Genomic DNA, 20074 nt, shown 5'->3' on the forward strand with positions numbered 1-20074 from the left:
ATGAGTACCATGCAGTATTGCTGCTGTTGTATGTATGGCACTGTAAAGGAAAGAAAACATAATCCTCTGTCAATCAGAGGGATCTTCCTTAAAATGTTTATTTTACTGCCTATTAATGCAATTAATTATTTCTGTGATTTGTTTTCTTGATTTTGCTCTCTATTTTAAAATTTCTGGCCAGATAACGTTTTAGTACACTTGGCTGCAAGGTCAGACAATCTCTGTAGAGAAGTAATACGCTAGAAAGTTGCTTATGTGGAGAAATTTCTAATAGTGACATTAGCTAGACATTTTGTTCATTGTTTCTGGAAGGTATTTCATTCAAAAAAACGCATGAATAAAACCAACAGATTCCAAAGGAATAGTAGTATTTTCTTTAACCCCTTACTGAGCACACTGATGCTACATCAGTTAAATTGATTGACAAAAGTTTGGGAAGACAGGAGGCTGCAATAGATGCAGAATTGAGTCCTGCATTTCTTAGGTTATATAGATATCAGTTAAAATTTCATCTATCACAGGTCATTTCCTTGCCCTGTAAGGGGGGGAAAAGCTGCCCAAGAATATATCTGTACACTCCAGAAGGCAGTCAGGAAAAAGAAGCTTTATGATGATTTGGAATATGAGCAAATTCTGCTGCAATCACATTCAAATAGCCCTGAGCATTACTGTGGGCCACCAGCTGCAGTGGCAGATTACAGTTGAAAGTTGCATTTAAAATTCAAAATTGTGCTGCTTCTTGGTTCAAAAAGCCAAACATACCAAAGAATAGTGAATGCAATTTCTCATGGAGCTAAATCTTTCAAATGCAATTAGTTTGTTTTGTAAATCTCCAGCATAAAGTTAGACAAAAAGCTTGAATAAAAATTAATAACTCTTTTAAAATATACTGTAATGGTTAATTGCTTTTGATCTTTTATAAATGGGTTATAACTGGCAGTTAACTATTGTCTGTCAATTTGCAACATAACATAACATAAATAAGAATACATGTTGTTTTTGCCCAGAGAACTTACTTCTGTGTAATAAAAATTATACTTTTCTGGTAGTGGTAAAATCTCAGAAAAATTTCCAGTGTCTAGTAACTGAACTGTTAATTTTAATAATGTTTATATTAATTAAAAATAATAATTTCAATAATAATACACCATTTAGCACTGCAGTGCTTTGAAGCTCTCTAAAAGGATGCTTCAGTTGGAATATTCGATTAGAAACAAGCTAACAGTGTTTTAGGATTTTTGCTAAACATGCAAGTAAAACCATGAAAGGGAAACAGATTAACTGGGGCATGAATCAGGCGGTACTGAAAATGTCAAGTGAAACCCTTAGCAGCAGTAAGCAGGAATAGTGTTGATTTATACCAACCAAGGACTTGGCCTGCCAAGTGTCATGGCTGTGACAGTCCACTGGCAGCCCCTGGAGTCCAGAGCTGCAGTGAGACGGATGAGAATATCAGCTAGCCCATTTAAAAGCAGACCTTCTATAAATACTATCAGAAATACTGGTTCAGATGGCAAGCCAACAAATTGCCAGCTCCATCTGGAATCCTCTTTCTAAGTACATACATGGCAAGAGAAGGAGCCTGGGTAAAATGCTGTTTGTGCAGCCTTGGGCATTAAAAGTCAGACTGGTAGTCTGCTCTCTTGGCTCTTGCAAGAGACTTCCAACATGATTTCTTCAAGAGAGAGTGAGCCTGGAAAGAAAATAAGATCACTTTTAAATCTTCTGCATTTACACTAGTTTGTCCAAGCAGTGTGTCTGCTGCCCTCCCATATTCTTTTTGGGTTTAAAAGGGAGAATAAAGGCCAAAAGACAAAGTAAACATACAAAGTAAACATAAATATGTCTTGGGTGAATTGAAGAGGGTAATTACACTGATGGTCCTGTATGCAGATGTTCCACTTGAGAAAGTGTAGTGGATTTCTCATACTTCTGTAAGTATGGATGTTAAATATTATTGCTCATTAGTGGAAAATGTGTTTGGTATCCACTCCATATACACCCAGATATGAGATACTCTGTCTTTTAAGCTGTTAAAATGATTTAAAGATTATCTTAATAACACCATTGGCACAGCAAAAGGAAGACTGGGTTCTCAGAGGAACTCTGCTTTACTCTAGATACGATTGAATGAGGCAAAGGCTACAGCATTATGTTTTTATTGATTTTCAAAGGGTAAATTACAGGTCATTGCTATCGGATAATATTAAAAGCTGCCCTGTACTCCCTATCTGGATAGTGAACACTATTCAAATATCTTATTCTGTATTATGGAAGTTCTGTCAGTACTACTTCTCTCATTCATTATTGCATGCTCCTGTCCTGGTTTACTGAGATTTGTGTGTACTCTGGCACGCTGCCTCTCTCTATTCGCTATACAAATTGTGCCACTCTTTACACACCAAACCGTAGAAGGAGCAGCATGGTTTTCTGAAGTGCTGTAAGGTCTGCCCTGAAAAGTAAAAAGCATTAGAAAGTCCAAATGTTTAAAGTTACGAATTTTGCCTTTCCATTTCCTTACCTTCTGCAGGTTAAATCAGAACTACAGCGGTAAGATTTCATTGTAGTAAAAGAGGAAATGTAAATTCTGTTGTTCCCACAGCTTTACTGGAGTCAGGAGCCAAATCCTGTCCTCTGGCACATGTGTTACTCTAGCTACTACTGCATTACTCTCTGAAACTGTTCTTAGTTCATACTTCTGTTTTCATTTGCGCTGGGCTGCTTTGGAGTTATGATTCAAAACCTCTGCCAGGAGAAATCCACAGAAGTAACTGTTCCACGAATGCAGAATTTGGCTCAAAGTACTTCTTAGCTTTGCTACCTACAGACACAGCCCAGCTCTGTGACCACTCTGGGTGCCTTGGATGCCGGGGTACTGCATGCTAGGGTGGCTGGGGCTGCACCTGAACACTGGGACTGCCTTGCCCATGCCAAGACTCTGATATAGTTCTGGACCTGGCAAACTGGTACATACTGCAGAAACTTCTGGGCACTGGTTAGGAGTTAGCACCAGCCAAAGTCCTTTCCCAGCATGCAGTTTGGATGCAGCCACAGCATTTCAGAGGCCTGCAGAGCTGGATAGGACAGACCTGAGTTGCTCTGTGCTAATTGGCCTTAGAGCCAACAAGTACTAGCATTGTATAGCTCACCTGTGTAAACATAAGCAGGTGCCTCTGCATGAAACACCAGGTTTCAGAGATGCTTTTCATGGTACTGTGAGGACAGGCGTTTGTCTAACATAGAACCCAAGTTGAATTTTCCTTCTCTGCTCGAAAGTGATCCATAAGCAAATCCATTTTACAGCCAAATAGAAAGTGCAACATGCTAAACATGACATACCATTCTCTGTTACTATATGAGAACAGCTACCCTTTCAGTTTAGAAACTAATTTGCTTTGACCTATTCTATTGCTTTATGACAAGTCCTACTGTAACCTAATTCCTGAGCTTAGAGTGGAGCTGCTCACAATGTAGAAATTGTAGCATATGGAATAAACAGCTATTACAGAAATAGAATAGCCACACTGAGGGTGGGAAAGTGTTTGTTATACAACCAAAATGTGGTAGTTGTCTTACTTCTTCCTAAGCTGATATTTTAAATGTGCTTTTTTCCCTTTATTCTGTCTGATTTGTGTTGCTTAATACTAGATAATTGAGTACTTTGTTTGGTAACGGAGAGTGGTATTCCTGGAAGCAGGCAGGCATGTTTTAACCTTAATTCCAGAAACCATTAAAAAATTAAATTTTTTTAAAAAACTATAGAATTGGTCCACACAGCCTCCATTAAAGATGCCATATAATTAAGAAAGAGAAAATGAGTTATTTTGTTTCACTAAAGGTCTCTAGAAACTAGAATATGGACTAATAATCAGACTCTCAATTTTGACATTTCTGTAGTGACCTGGAATGGTCAGGAAGGTATACTCAGTCCTCTTTCAAAAAGGGGTGAAAACAGGTTTCATCTGTGGAAAAAGTTCACCTCTGGAAGGAAAAACCAAACCCCAAAATCTATCTCTTTTTTCCTGTCCTGCAAGGTCATGTGCCACCAGACCTATAACCTTTTAGCAGAAATGGCATGCGCGCAGTGCTAGCTAAATCTGCCCTGAGAAGATCAGTGTAACTTTTATCCTAGAAGCTCAAGAAGCTCATGGAGCAGAGGAAATTGATGTTTGGAGGAAATACTGTGTTTCCAAAAGAATATGATGCTCGAAACATGAAGTAGGAGCCCAGGCTGTGCTTCCAGAATATGCCTGGGGAGCTGTGGAGCTACATCTTGGGGAGCTGTGAGAGCAGGAGCTAGCTAGTTTTGAAAAAAAAAAGCTACAAAGACAGAAGGCAGGAGGAGGAACTGGTTAACATGATTAAGCAACTGTTAGGATAGCATGGGATTACTTCTATTGCATCATGTGAAATAAGACCAAGAGAGAACATTTTGTATATATTTCAGGGAAAGCTTCCTGTCAGTGACAGATGCTGGGCTGCAGAGAGTCTACATTTTGCAATGTTGTGACCAAGATTTTGAGATTAAGGCAGACAAACAAAGAAGGCAAGACAAACAACAGGTCCTTGGTCGAGTGAGGGGTTGTCCTTTAGATGACATTGGTCTGTTACTATTTGTGAAATTATTATAGGCAAAGTGGAAAATAAGATAGCTTGAAAGTATCATAATAAGGCGTACTGGCACCTTGTTCAGCAGCTGATTACTGATGGTTTAATAATGTTTTATGCCAAATCATTTTGCCATTTCTAAAATTTGAGTGGTCCTGTTTTCATAAGCTTAGAGAACTGACAGAAGAGATTGGGATTTGGAGTAATTTGGGTTATATGGTTGTATATGGTATGTAAGTTAGCATGGCGTTCCTGCCCATGGCAGAAGGGTTAGAACTAAATGATCTTTAAGGTCTCTTCCAACCCTAACCATTCTATAATTTTGTGGAGCATAGGGTTGGAAATTGTCTTAAAAGGAAAATGGACTGGTTGCAGACTGTCCTTGAGCCTTAAGTAGCTAGAAATACACTGTACCAATGACCAATTTGGCACTGCCAAACTTGTACAATAGTCAGTACATTTAGACTTGTAACTCTGATGGTGGCATACACAGCCAGACTTTTTCAGGCTCTTGACCCTACCTGTAACTCACATGATGCTTAAGAATCGTTGTCCTAAATTGGTGTAGAGAAAATTCACTTGTTATTAGGTATGTCCTCTGGATCCCAATCCCCAAATCTCAAAATCTGCCATTAACTTTACCTTTTCTGCTGATGGCTTAATCCCTTTGAATATCTGCCAGTCTCAGGTGAATTTGATCTGGGCACTTGATAAGTTTCCTGTGAGTTACAATCCTCAGGCATGGATAATTCATTTCACTCGCTAGAGAACTTGTATCCTTTTGCTAAGACGTGATTTGTCTTACCCCATGTTCTATTATTGTGTTAATCTGTTTCGCATCCTAGCAATAATTTTTCAGTGACATTTTACTCAATTTTTCATTTTACTACAAAGCACAAGGATAGAACAAAACATATTAAGGCTCAGCCATGTTTTCTGTATCGCTTACTGTGGCTGAGTACCATCAGCAAATGTACATTTTTTGCTGTCTTAAAAATCCATTACCATCCGATATAGCCTAATGCAATCAAAAAGGTTTTCCTTTCTTCCTCTCTCAGATCCCCTTTTGCTTTTCACATACACCTCATTAATACAATGTGAGATGTTTTTCCAGCACAAAATGATGAGTTTATTCTTGCAATTCTACAAACTGTAATCTGTGATGTGGTGAGTTCTAGGGATTGAACCCCCTTCTAAAGTCAGGGTTTACATTTCTCTGTTGAAATGAAATTTGCTGTAGTGTTTTTGTGTTTTAAAGCGAAGTTGATCCTCTGATTTAATGACATAAATGTTAATTTATGTTGACCCCCACCTGTGTGCCCTATTCATACATTGTGTGTGTGCTCTCTGTTGTAATTAGTCTGAAACATTTTGAAGAAGGGCCAGGCACAATACAGCCTGGATCATGGAGTCACTGCCTGTAATGCCTGCTTCAGCACAAGTGAATAATAATAAGTCCATTCCAACAGAAGTGCATCATTCTACTTTAAGAGATCCATTTCATTCCCTTTACCTTCTTTTTAAAGCCATAATCTTTAAAGAAGTCATAAAATAAGAAAATATTGCGGGATTAGACTTTAGATAAAAACATGATATGTGGTGAGGTCTGTCCGAGTATAAGCTTCTCCATCAGCAGCAGAATGTGTGGATGCCTGTGGTGCTGCACCCAGGTTGTGAGGACAGGCCAGTTCTCAAATGCTCTGGGTTACTGCTTCTGATGCCCCACACGGTAACCCTCGGTGTGGAGCTACACCTGCATTCTCGGAGGTCAAACCACGTGGCATTGTGCTGAGCAACTGTTGTATGTGCTTTCCTGTCTCAGGAAATCTCAAAATCATGAATTACATAACCTGCTCTTGAGGACAACTATTGCCCATTTCCTTCCTTCTTCTCATCCTTAACAAACTTTTCTTGGCTCCTGTAGCCAGATCTAGAAATGGGAGAACTTTTCTGTATGGAAAACATAAAGGCAAAGCAAACTAAACTACCTGCTTTTGATTACACAGTTGGTACTGAATAGAGTGAAAAGAAATGCAAAAACTGGTTATGGCGGGAATATGCACCCTTTATTTTTTACTCTTGATCTGAGGAAAGGCTGAGAAAAATACTGCTTTAAAATAAGAGGATGAAGAAAATACATGAAACTCCAGATTAGACCTGTTTAGCCTGATAGAAATAAAGGCCCAAAAGAACAGCTGGCATAAATAAGCAGTTTTCTACTGATGTTATGGGACAGATTTAGAATTATTTGGATGCTAAAGAGGAAGGTGTGGAACTGTGTATACTATGTAGGTAGAGAGAAAATTTGCAAATGGAAGGAGGAGTGCAAAGAGATGAGAACCATCAGTTTTAAGGCATGGTAATGAGCAATCCATTATGGTACGGGGTAAATTGGTAAAAATTGTGATAATTAGTTCATTTTTTGGCATAGCAGACATATTTTCCTGGATTGATTTCACTGAAGTGTTGCTAGAACAGTCTTTGACTCACTGAGTTTGAGGAAGTAGAAATATGGGGGAAGAGAGGGAGGGGGAGTTATTCTTTTGCTAGAATGCAGTGTTAGAGCTGTAGGGATTTACTCTCATTAAAGAAGTGTTGCTGTTAGGGAAATGGGTGTTTTTTAAGGAGTTTTATGTTGTTTCACAAAGAAAATGCTTCTATAACTATTTTATATTTAGCATAGGAAGGATGTGGAAGTAAGGCCCATTGGTTTAAAAAAGTAATTAGGACTCGATTATTCTTGATTTTTAATGGTGAAGCAGACTCAAGAATAATGTTAATTTTGATTACTAGGTGCTTGTTCAGCAAATGAGGATATTTGCACTATTCATAAAGAACATAGGATGGGAAAAAATCAGTATTGTCCTCTTATATTCTTTCAATTTTTTCTTGCCCTAGATTATAAAGTCTGTTTTTTTCATATGAAGGATTGATTGCATTAAATTTAGTTTTATGGCATGGTAATGTTTCAGGATTTTTTTCATGCACAGATTTTGTTACGCTATCCTCTAGCAACAATTTTCAGATTTCTGTGAATTAGATTAAGTGAGCTGTAGTCATACCTTCAGCATTCTTAACTCTTTATCTACAGCTATTCTGATTTCATATGTCTGAGGTCACCAACACTCCCACGGTACAGAGCAATTTATTATGACAAAGCACATGTCTGAATTTGTTGCTTTTCTTGTCTTTGAGATATTTTGCTTTGGAAATCGAGAGGGACTTTTTGCAAGGGCATGGGTGATAGGACAATGGCTTTAAATTGAAAGAGGGTGGTGAGACACTGGGACAGGTTGCCCAGAAAAGTTGTGGATGCCCAGTCACTGGAAGTGTTCAATACCAAGTTGGATGGGGCACTGAGCAACCTGGTCTAGTGAAAGGTGTCCCTGCCCATCTCAGTGGGGGTAGGACCTAGATGAGTTTTAAGGTCCCTTCCAAACCGAATCATTCTGTGATTCAGTGTTCTTGCAAGTGGGTATATTTGGACTTTTAGAGAAAGATGAAAAGTTAGGGAACAGCTTGTCCTGAAGAAGATCCCAAGCAGTGGTTTTATGGGTTCAGGACCAGAGCATTTAAAAGGAGGTCTAAACTTCTATGTACTAGTACTCTCCAAGTGTCAAAAGTAAGTTTCATATTTACAAACCTTTGTGTGGTAGAGCAGTGAACATTATACAGCTACATCTCACAATATCAGAATGAAAACTGATCTCAAATCCCAGCTCTTAAGAAACCCACCACATTTAAAGTGGAAGTTAGGTGGCAAACAAATGAGAAGGAAGAAAGAACAAAGCTATATACATTATTTAAGGAAAAATCTATAATAGATAAAGGGGATTCTGATAGGAAAGGCCATGATAAGTACTTAATGCTAGGGGGGTTTTTGAAATGCAATTCAAAGTGACTTAAGGGTGTCTTGTTAGTTTTCCCAAAGCTGTTAGCAAATTTGGTCAGATTCTGTAGACTTGATCCATGAAAGGAAAGACAGCAACAATACTACTCCTATGTTCAAAAACACGTAACTTCATGGTTTGCCTAAGAAGCTTGTGAAGTGGGTTCAGTTCCTTCAAGAGGAAAATTCCAGGGGAAAAGGTTTAGACCCATCTATTTTGACTGCCTTTAGATGCAGTTATGTTACCAGTTCAAACCTATGTAAGATGCTCATACCAAGAGAGGGGACTCTAACCTTCTTCCATTAGATTCAGAATCTAATTAAGTATGATTACAGAGGTGTTAAAAGCACCTTGCAAGTGATGTTTTTTTCCATTAAAATCATACAGTATTTAAAATTATTAAATCAAATTAAAAATATTACAGTATTTTATAGACACTGTTGGACACACTCTTGAATTGCAATTATATCTTTTTTTTTTGCAAGATTTCATCTTCCTTTTGTGATTCAAACAGTATGCAGCTGTGTTTCACAACTCATGTTACTGCAACTAAAATAATTAAATGAAAATGCATGTTGATTAAAATTTGACTTTTCTGTCTATAACTTACAAATATATTCAAAATCACTTTCCCCAGGGAAAGAGATGTACTTTGTGAGAGACTGTCAGAGTTTGTATGGAGTCTTTTTCTGAGCTCAGGAGGAGCAATAACACAGATTCATCTTGTTAAGATTCATTTATTAACACTTGTTTAACAATCTGTCTTAGTCCAAAAAAGATGACTTTTTTTAGTATACTTGACAGTAGCATGGCAAAGTCGCAGCCAAAATAGCATCCCTTTGGAAGCTGTATAGTAACAAATGAATCTGAAAGATGTGAAACTGAAGTTCACATAGGCTATGGGAAGGATAAGGAAACAGTAACAAGAGGTGAATGTTTATTAAATTACTTGCCTTGTCATGCTTGTGAGTAAACGTTTGATTTTCATGGTTGTCAGGTCCATGAGCAGGGTTTAAGGTTTTGGCAAAACATTTGGACTGTGGCAATTAAAATGTTTGTATATACTCTTTTGGTTAACTGCTGCATGTTTTGGGCCCACAGCTCCCTCAGCTGGGTGATGTAGCAGGGTGATTTTCTGCCTTCAAGACCATCCAGCTCTGTCTGTGGTCACTGGTGACCACGGTTGATGGGGAAGCAACCTACACTGTCACCCACAGTGTGTTACATTCTCAGTATTATTTCTGGAGGCCTATTGAAGGCAAGGGACTGACGTGTCTGTCCTGTTCCAGAATTCAACTTTTCCCTGGGAAAACTGGGAAGCCTGATCTCTCTCTCTTTTAGGCTCTGAAAACAGCAGGAGGCTTCCCCCTTGGATGCATCCTAGAGGAAGTAGGAACTCTTCTGCTCTGCTTGATAGGCTTGCTGACCCAAGCAGCCCTATTCTGTGTTCCTGTGAGCTGCTGGCACCAGGCAGCACTGTGAATGGTGAAGGGGAGTGAATAATGTTGCCTGGGTGTTTGCTATCACAACCTGCCTCAATCCTTTGGTTCTCCCATTGCCATCTTGCACAGTGGATGTTACTGTGGCTGTGTAAAACCACTTCTGTAACTTGGCCTGTTTTCTCTACCAGAGTGTTGGTGAGAAAAATCAAGTAAAACTAGCTTTTTAAGCCATCTTGTTTCCTTCACCCACTTTGCTATCTTTCCTGCTTGTTGCACTAGACTTCTTATAAATTATTTCAATTTAAGTGTTAAACTACATTAAAGGACTCAGGGAATTTCTCTATCAGCAGGTCTCTTCTAATAGAAAAATAAAACCAAGATATTTAGCAGAACTCCCTGTATGCCAGGACTAGAGTCTTACATTACCTTTTTAATTTGGTTATTCTGTTAGCTCATGCCTGGGGCATCACATCCCTCAGTGCTTGCAGAAGGAAGAGTAGGTTTAGCAGATCATGTCCTCTTTCTTCATTTAGAGGTGGTCAGAAAATTTGTATCAGAGCTTCACAGGGGTTTGTGTGAAACAAAACAAACTTTCACCATGTTTGCCAAGTCTGCAGCTCAAAGGGTCCTGCAGGTATTCCTGCTGTCATTACTGAATCTGGCAAGAGCACCATTTTCCCTGAATAGCTGCAGCATTCTTAATTTCCTCTTTACTAGAAATTCCTAACTGTATCAGGTTTATTCCATGGTGTGCCAAATTAAATACAAAAACCTTTCCAGCAAACTAGAAACCCGTGTATTCAGCATGAAGGACAGATTGGTATTGCCTTGTAAGGCAGTCCTGCATTTGCGGAGCAGTATGTGTAAACCTAAAGAAGTTTGCTAGATATTAGGTGGGAACATCCAGCAACAGAAATGTCATCACCATCATGTCACAATGAGATTATAATTTCACCCTTCCTCCCAGTGCCTTATTTGTGTCAATTCCTTAAGTGGCCACTTAAGAGACTTTTCATGCAAGTCCTTCTTAATTAAAAAGGAAATGCTCAGAGTTGTGACTTTCCTGTCTGTACTTACTGTGTTGATTAGATATGGGCACATGCTTGCATCTGTGTTCATAGAGTTTGTAAAAACTGTATTAGAAATAATTATTAGAATAAACCAAAAGGTAGATGGAGGAATGTCTGTTACCACAGCCCTCCACAGGTTGCAGAGCAGAACCTCTGCCACCAGAGTACAAATTTCTCAGCTGGTCTCAATCACCTATTCAAAATACTAAGGGTCTCCTTTATAATTTTCCCCGTGTTATCATTGTCTTGTTGCCAAGAAAGGTTGTTGGAAGGAAAAACAAAGCCCAGTGTGTTGAGGCCATGAGGGAAGGATTGCAGAACATTGTCTTGGAGCATAGCTGGAAAAAAAGTCGTAAAACTGGCTTTTCCTATAAAAGGGATTCCCTGTTGCTTCCTTCAATTAAATGTTACAAAAAATTGCAATCCATGGGCTAATGATATGAACAATAGAGGGATTCAAATAACTGTCGTGCCTCTCTCCAAATCTGAGATAACTACATACGCTCTAATATAGGCTGTGTCAGGGCCATGAAAATGCTGTACCAGGACCATGATATCTGGTTTGTTCCAACACAGTGTTTCAAAATTCAGCTCACAATCTTGTAATGTGTAAGAGGGTGTAGACTTGGAAAGTAAACCTAGTCCAGTAGAAAGATATACCAGTGAATTTGAATCCAAACTTGGCTTTGGTTGCAGGCATCTGGTTCGTGTCCATAACTGCTAGCAGTAGGATGTAGGATCATAGAGCCCCTTTTGAATAATTCTGTGGAGTTGATAGTTCCCTTTGTAGAAAATTGTGGTCATTTCAGGACAACTGGTATGCTTCAGTTTCAGTAATAAAAAACACTGCTTAGCATGAATGCATTGAGGTACATTCACAGAGTATGAATTGGTTTTCATATTTTGAAAATTATAGAAGAGAATTCTGGGATAAACAAAATGAAAGGCTTTTTCATTTTTATTCTGAGCCACATGGAGGAAAAGACCATTGAAATTTTTTATTCATAGGCACAGAAATAAAGCAGTGTCACAACATTGATGCAAATACAATGCTGTGGTATATCTGTTATCTTTTCAGAGCAGAGGTTACAAACAGAGCAAGTGTGAATTTTTAAACCTCCCTTTTAAATCTAAAACAGTCATATCTGCACTGACTTTTACAGATATTCCAATAATGTCAGACAGTCCACTCAAAGAAGCATTTGCCTGCTGCAAAGGAATTATATTCGTCGAAGAAGCAGGCGAGCAGCAGATGCAGCATGGAAGGAGAGATAGAAACAGGACAGATCCATGTGTTAAATTGCCAAGTAGATACAGATGATCAATACTCGTTTTGATTACATGACCTGTTTCATTTTATCAACATATTCCTATCATGAATAGGAATGATAGAACAGTATCCAGCTCCTTGCCAGCGAACCGCGGCATTGCAGGCACTTCCACAACTGCTATTTTGGGAGTTTGAGAATAGAAACAGAGCATCAGGGAATCATATAGGCCCATGTGCCAGTGCACCAAGGTGGCTGCACGGATAAATCCAAGCACAATCTTCATGCAAGGATGTGCATGCATTTGCATTCACACGTCAGTCAGAGGCTGTGTATGTCTTGCCAGTGGGAGTGCAGAGCTCTCTTAGGAGGTGCTACAGACTTCACCCTAGACTTCTGATGAGCCATGAATATCTCAAAATAATAAAAAATAAACAAACAAAACCCCACAAACCTTCTGTAGCTGTATAAACTTTTAAAAGGCTCATTTTAAGTAATCTGACATTTTTTGTGCTTGAGAAAGTACTTCTAAGTGAGCTACCTACTTATTTTGAAATCATAAACACAATAGTAGACATGTGGATTTTATACATATATCTGTACATGAGAAAGTATTCATGGGAGAAGAGCTTGGCCTTTTTTAGACCATGATACGTGATGTACTACAACTAAAATTACATTATGAGTAAATATAATCACTACTGTTGTGCGGTATCTGGAGGCCTCTGTGACTGATTAGTCATATTCTGCATATTAAGCACTACAGGGTCAAGTGTGAGAGTGGCTGAGCACCATATTTCCCATTGATTTTGTTCCGAGTTGCATGGATGGATCATTAGCACTGTGTGAGTGATGATTTCCATGGCCCACAAGCAATTCTGAAAAACAAGAAACTCTGCAACTAGAAAACAGTTTTATTTTAAATAATCATTAAGTATTTTAATTATTTTCTTCTAGTGAGTAAATACACCAGGGCAACCAACACATTTTTTGAGCATCTTTACTAAAAGCAAAGAAAGTCAGGAATCAAAGGGCTTCATTCAAAGGACTGTGTGGGATCAATTCAGAAAAGCTGTGAGGAGATGCTGCTCATAAATACCCTGAGAGAGAATAGTCTGAATTAAGTCCCTCCTTCATGTAATTAAAGGATAGACTTGGACCCAGAATTTAGAGATAGCGAAGGGATATGGTAAACAGTGAGTCAGAGAATGTGGAGTATGTAGCTATTTGGTTTTGAAAATAATGGCTCTGCCTCCGTTGGACTTGCATATTAGCCTAAAATATTTCTCCTTGGATAATTCTGTTTTTAAAGTATTCTTATATTTTTTTAAATTTGGTTTTAACCAAAATTATCTCCCTAGATATTCTTTCTAATATCTTTACAGTATTTATCTACACTTTCTCCAAAATGTAAAGAAATGCTTTACCAAGATGTAGTCTGGTGATTCTTCAGGGGGAGAGCACAGTTCTTCCTTGCCCATAGTCACAGCGCTGTGGAGGCCCAGAACGGGAAGAGCTGCTGTTCCAGAGCAGAATGATCAGATTAACAGCTAATAGAGCCACTACCTCTGAATATGAAGAGTATTGTTTGCCTCTCTCTCTCCTCCTTGAATCCCCATATGAATTATGTTTTATCAGTGAAATCACTCCCAGCTTGTGCAGTCCACTAGGAAGACTAATAAAAGTCTTTTATAACTATTATCTATATATGCTGGCAAACTTTAATAAATTTACATGTATGAAAAATGACAAATTTAGGTAATTGAACAGTAAAAAGCTTTGTGCTGAGAGCATACAATAATATCCCTTTCACCAGATGCATGTGACTAAGCAGCCTCTTATTACTGGTTGCAGAATGCAAATGCCAGAAGAAGACATGAAATATATGACCTTTAAATGTAGATGGAGGGAAACAGTTATTTACCTAGTGCAGGGGGCTGTGAAACGGCATGACCAATGAAAGGAAAATTTGCTTTTCCTGGAACAAATTCTTTGTAAAAGGAGGATTCTGCAGTAGAGTTTAGAGTTTTTTAGGAAAATGTTTCATGGAAAAGTACCATTTCAAATTACATGTAATGATGTATGAGAATCCTCACTATGTGTACAGTTGTTTTGTTGTATATATTATTTGTATGAAGCTTTAGCAAAACAGGGAAATGTCAGCTTCTTGTTTTTATCAGCAGATATTTTAAGAATGGACTGCTGGTACTTACAGTCCTTTGATGTTAGAGCTTTAAGATAGAAGACACAAGTGAGGCAGGGAGGGACTATATGGTTTTTCTAAGTTTTATGCTTTGTTTAGAAAAATATTTGTAACCTGTGCTTTAAGTGTAACCTGTGCTTTAGTAATTTTTCCTATGAAACTCCTGAATTACAAGAAAAGAATAAATAGATAGATTTTATATTTATTAAGCAAAATCACAACGTGGTGGCACCTAAATTTAGGAATGCTGCTGAAGTGTAAATTTACCTTATGAAATGTTTGACCCTGAGATTAGCTCAGTTGGTCAGAGCATGGGGCTAATAATGCCAAAGTTGTGACTTTGATCCTCTTAAGGGCCATTCACTTAAGAGTTGGACTTATGATCCTTGTGGGCCCCTTCCAACTCAGAATACTCTGTGATCTTTGCCCAGGTGTCACAGGTGATTGTTGGCCAGAAAAAATTAAATTTGCACACTTACTCTTCTAAGCTAAGTGAGTGCTCATAGAGTTAGCCAGTGGCTTTTGCTGGAGTGCTAAAAGAAACATGAACAGTGAAATAACTTTGATCTGATACACTGTACACATCTTTATGGAACACTTTTGTGTTTTGAGCTTGAGGAGGGGGGAAATTACTTTTTACAATCAGGAAGAGGCATCTAATAACTTAGAATCCAGCTCAAGCCAGAGGCTCCTGATACAATCACAGCTACTGTCTTTGCATGGCAATGAATTCCTTCTCTTGTCTGTTGTGACGCATAGGTGAAAAACAAGCAGCAGAGCCAGACGATGCAGAGCTGGTGAGCCTCAGCAAAAGGCTGGTGGAGAATGCAGTGCTGAAGGCTGTGCAGCAGTATTTAGAAGAAACACAAAACAAAAGCAGACAGACTGATGGAAGCCCTGCAAAAACTGAGGAAGCAGCAAGCGGCAGTAAGAATGAGAGCGACAATGATAACAGCAAGTGAGCACTGTGCAAAAAGCCTGGGAGCAAATATCCCACCAGGAGTAACTACAAAACCAAGTCCCAGCTCCCTGCTGAAATTTGCTAAGTGGCCCTGGGTGTCAGGCACTCTGCTTTGTGGGTCTCTTATCAAAAGTTTGTTCTGAATTGAAGGACACTGTCTACTGGTTTAATAAGTGCTTGCACTGCTGAAAATCTGTCGAATGCTGGGAAGCATGGACAGTGGAAAAAAGACAAGAGTGGTGAAGCAGGCGGCTCCAGTCTTCACTTGCTCTTGATACCAAGAGTCCCTTCCTTGCTTTTGAAGAGAAACTGAACATTTTGCATTTGTCTTTTGGATTGTCATGGATGGCTGTGGAAGAGGCCTCGCCATAAGTGGAAGCGATGCCCTGCACCTGAGGGTTTGGCAGTGCCGCAGGGCTGCTTGCTCTGTGTGAGAGCACGTGCTGTTTCCTAGTCAACAGCAGTCAATCCCAAGCTAAAAATTACCACTACAGATACTCACTACAGATACTATTACACAGTATGTAATAAGACAGAGTTTCCCTTAAATGTGATGCTGTACTGTTCTTTACATTTTGGTAGCATTTGTTCATGTAAATTATATTTTTTGATTAAATACCTTTTTATAAAAAATCACTATGGGCAAAAGACTGAGCACTTCTTACGGTCCAAACCAGATAGAATCTCTTTATCTCTGTACATTAATGACTTTAAATCACATTAGTTGCTATAAAATGTATTATATTGTTCTTTTCCTCTAGGAAAGAGCCATGAAGCAGACTTAGTAAAGGAAGCTTTACGCAGAGAAACGCAGGCCCTGTTACCCAGACTGAATCAGATAAAGGAGCTGTTAACGAGTCCTGAGATCCGCACAAAAATTAGCAAAGAACTGTTTGAAGACAGGCACAACTCTTAACAGTAAATGGAAAAGTTGTATTGACTCTGAATCTCCAAATGCATGACTGTAAATTGCCATGATGTAAAATCTCATCAGGTTGTTTAAAGACAAAATATTTCTCAAGAAATTTTTCAGGTTGGTTTGTTTGGGTATTTTTTAACTGAAAATGTGAATGGGTGTAAATGGCTTATGAGGAATCATGCTGAAATACTTGCACAGAAGGATTATATTTCGTAATAATGAAGTACAGCCATTTCTCAGCACATGTTTGAGTGTGCAGGTATATGTCATGACTCCAAAGTGGAAAAATACTGGCTTCAAATAGATCTGAGCAAACACTGTGCCCTTCCTTTATCACTGTAAATAACTCAGTTTTTTCTCGTATACTCCTTCCCTAAAATTGATGGTTTTAAATACTTCAAAATGTATATTTGGAAAAGAAAATTCTCTTTTATTATCTGCCTTTTGTATATGTACTGGCATTTTGGGTTAGCATTGTCTGTTTTTAATTGGTTTTTTTAAACAGCACTTGAATACTTGTATAGATGCTGACATTTAGTTTCTGCTGATGTTTACACTAATGCAAAAATGTTTTAAATTTCAGTATGAAGTTCAGACTCCACTGATCTCAATGGCATACTCTCCTTGGCTTTAATGGAGTCAGGATGCTGCAATTAAGATTTCTCTTGCAAATAATAATATTCCTTGGGATAATATTTGCCTTTTTACTTTTGTAGAACAGTGGTTTTGTCTTTTGTTTTTGATGTTTCCTCCATCTCTACCTTCTGCTGCCTGAGGTGGGGTGTCAGTTTGCTCTCATTGTTCCCTCCACACACCTGCAAGATTCACTGAAGATTTGGATGATGGACAACAATGCAGGAGTAGGTCCAATATTTGCAATTTTTATAAACATTGTCATAAAAGCTATAAAATATCCTGTGATTGGTATCAGAATTGTGCTGTTAGAACAGCTGTGTGCATGTTCTTCATTTCTCTGAAGCACTGTTCATTTATCTCATGTCAGAGGTCTTTTTTCCTCATTTGATATATAACAGTATATTCTGAAATGCATCTTATACATGCCATGTTCACAATAAAACATTTTTCCTTTGCACTCTGTGTACGTTTTCACTTGTTTCCAAATGGACTTGAATAAAATTAAGTACTTGCAAGTAACAGGGTTACAGGACAAAAATAGTGCTCCAGTGAATCACAGCATTAAGTTGACTGTGGGTGTTGTGCCAACAACATACTGCTCTGGAGCCTGGCTGCTGAAATCATGCAGATAAACTAGGCCCAAGTCATTCTTGTTTTCAAGGACAAAACTTTGAAACTCTTGGGATTAATTTATATTCTGGGCAGCACATGTTTAGAAGTAAATACTGGGTACAACTTCCTAGAGGTCCACTCTTGAAGTGTGAGTTTAAGGAGTAGTCTCAAAATACTCTAAAATGATAAATAAAAAAAAAAATAAATCTGAGTCTGAAATCATCCCTGGAGATAACTGAGAGGCAGCTTTTCATAGGCTATCAAGCTACTTAAATCCAACTTGCACATAAGAACACAAAACCAGACACTCAGCTGTGAAAACAGGAAAACAATTTATTGTATTATATCTGAATCATAGGTTTTCATCTCCCATTCCTCTATGCAAGTAATTTCCATGACTAAGGGCCTTTTTATATCATTCAGCTTGTAAGAGTCATTGTTCTCATGTTTCAAGTAAAACTGTGGAAATTAATCACTGAATTTATGTCCAGGCACTTTGATGGGTGACCTCATTATTAGAGAGCCTGCTCATGCTGTTCCTATGGATGGCATCAAGAATAGCAGCTCTGAAAAATGTTAGGAGAGTTAAGGGCCTGAGTCTAGGCATCATCTGAGATGTACTGGCGTGGGTCTGCCAAATGTGACACAAGCTATAAAGGAGACATGTTCTACTGGATCAGAAACTGTAGGAGAGAGGACACCCCAGAGCCTCTAAAAAGACTCTGGATACCTATGTTTAAGCAACCCAAACCCATCTTTAATTTTCAGATGTTTTGAGACAGGAAAAACAACAGGGCTTGTGTTTCTGAACCATTCACATTCTCTTAAAATAGCCTTTACTTCTGGTTTTGACAAGATGTGACTATTAATTTACTCAAAATTCAAAACAATAGGGGGAAAAAAACCTTGCATCTGGGTTCATTCTCTTACAACAACCCTTCTTGCTTTCTCTGTTTATTTTTTTTCACTGGCAGTGAAGCCTGGCTGCCAAATTGAAGGAAAAAATCTCTTGTATGGAGCTGTGAGATGAGCACTGAAGAATGCAGATACGTAGAGACTGAACCTCATATAGGCAGGTGTGAAGCTCGAAGCTGCACCCACCAGAACAAATATGTTTCCTTCCTCACACTTAAAAATCATTTTCAGACAACAATTCTGTTTCTTAAATAAGCTCTTCTTCTGGGGAATGTCTTAAGGTAGTGATGCACAGGTTATTCTAGGAAAAGCGTTGGCATTTCAAAACAGATGGTGCAATTTTGTCCATGTTTTATTTTCAGTTCTACCTTCCAGTTTGCTCATACTCAAGGAGTATTTCTATGCTGCTGATTGTAGAGCTGTCTGTGACAGATTTAAAAGCAGTAGCTCATCTTCCAGGAGTAATCTAGCTGGAACTGCCCATGACCTACTGAGAAACTTCCTGACATCTAGGCTTGGTCCAGGCATAGACCGAAAAAGTTGCAGATGGCATGCATTGGATATGTGAGCAGCCCATGCCGTAAATTCCCTGCACTGTTGGGCTGTGCATCAGAGCTGTTTAAGAGTTGACAGGGTAACCAGAGCGACAGTAAATCAGTGTAAGTCCTGACTAACAGATACGAGTTCTCTGATGGAGGAAGGGAGACTGTTGTGGAAACCCCTGTCTCCAAGCACAGGTGCACATGGTATAAGGTTGCTCAGCCTGGTAGCTAAGGGGTAATGCACCAGCTGAACGTGCATCAAGGTCTTGGTGAAAAGGAAACTAAATGGTGTTCCTGTGGTGGCTGAAGGTGACCTAAAGCTAAAATGGGTTGGAGCTTAAGGTCAGATCTGAACGCTGTGTTCAGATATTGGGACAGATAGACAGATATTGGGACCCACACAGGAAAACACCCCATATCTACTGATGGTCCTACTGAACTGTTTGTTACAATACTACTTCTTGGCAAGGTTATACAGTCTGTAAGTTAGGATTCAAGAGGCTTCATGTTACATATTTATAGAAGTTTCTGATTATAACTGCACACTTCTCTGTGTGCTATTTTCGCCTAAAGACCATGTGAGTGTGTCATGGATCAGAGTGTGAGCCATGCTTCATTCTGGTGACAAGAATGATAGTGCTTCGTTTTTATGTCAGTCTAGACATGACTCATATATTCTTGTTAGAATTCTGACTTTTTGAAAGTCTTGAGAGATATCCTACACATTTATGTAGTCAGCAAGCAGGAAAAATGGAAGAGCAGAGCCACTGCCCTCAGTGGAACTTGTAAGTTGAAATTTAGCAAAAACACACATTTAAATTTTTTTTCAGTTATGTCCAAGAATATGCTTGTGAAATGAAGTGTAAACTGAAACTTTATTCACTGCAGATTAAATACTTCCTGCAGAGCTGGCTTCAGCCCAGTGGAAGACAGGAGCAAATCTGGTTGCCTCAGGTGGACTCTGGTAGCCAGACATCTGAGGGTTGCTTCACTCTGCTTTTAGCCTCA

General features: G+C 38.7%; 1 protein-coding gene across 3 annotated transcripts in view; it reads left to right on the forward strand.

Moving 5' to 3' along the window:
- Positions 1-17454, forward strand: part of AKAP7 (A-kinase anchoring protein 7) — an 85710-nt gene extending 68256 nt beyond the window's left edge. The window contains exons 8-9 of one of the 3 annotated variants that reach the window (XR_006014119.1): positions 15241-15962; positions 16204-16276. Coding sequence is in view for 2 of the 3 variants with exons in the window: in XM_042016589.1 (XP_041872523.1) it covers positions 15241-15443 (203 nt within the window). In the remaining variant the exon portion in view is untranslated. Of the gene's footprint in view, positions 1-15240 lie in introns of all 3 variants that reach the window. The other 2 variants (XM_042016589.1, XM_042016591.1) reach the window with 2 other exon arrangements.
- Positions 17455-20074: the final 2620 nt, after the last annotated feature.

Source organism: Corvus kubaryi, unplaced genomic scaffold (genome assembly GCF_017639235.1).
Source record: "Corvus kubaryi isolate FWS band 111438036 unplaced genomic scaffold, C.kubaryi_AGA036_p1.0 split3-73, whole genome shotgun sequence".
Taxonomy (NCBI): Eukaryota; Metazoa; Chordata; class Aves; order Passeriformes; family Corvidae; genus Corvus; species Corvus kubaryi.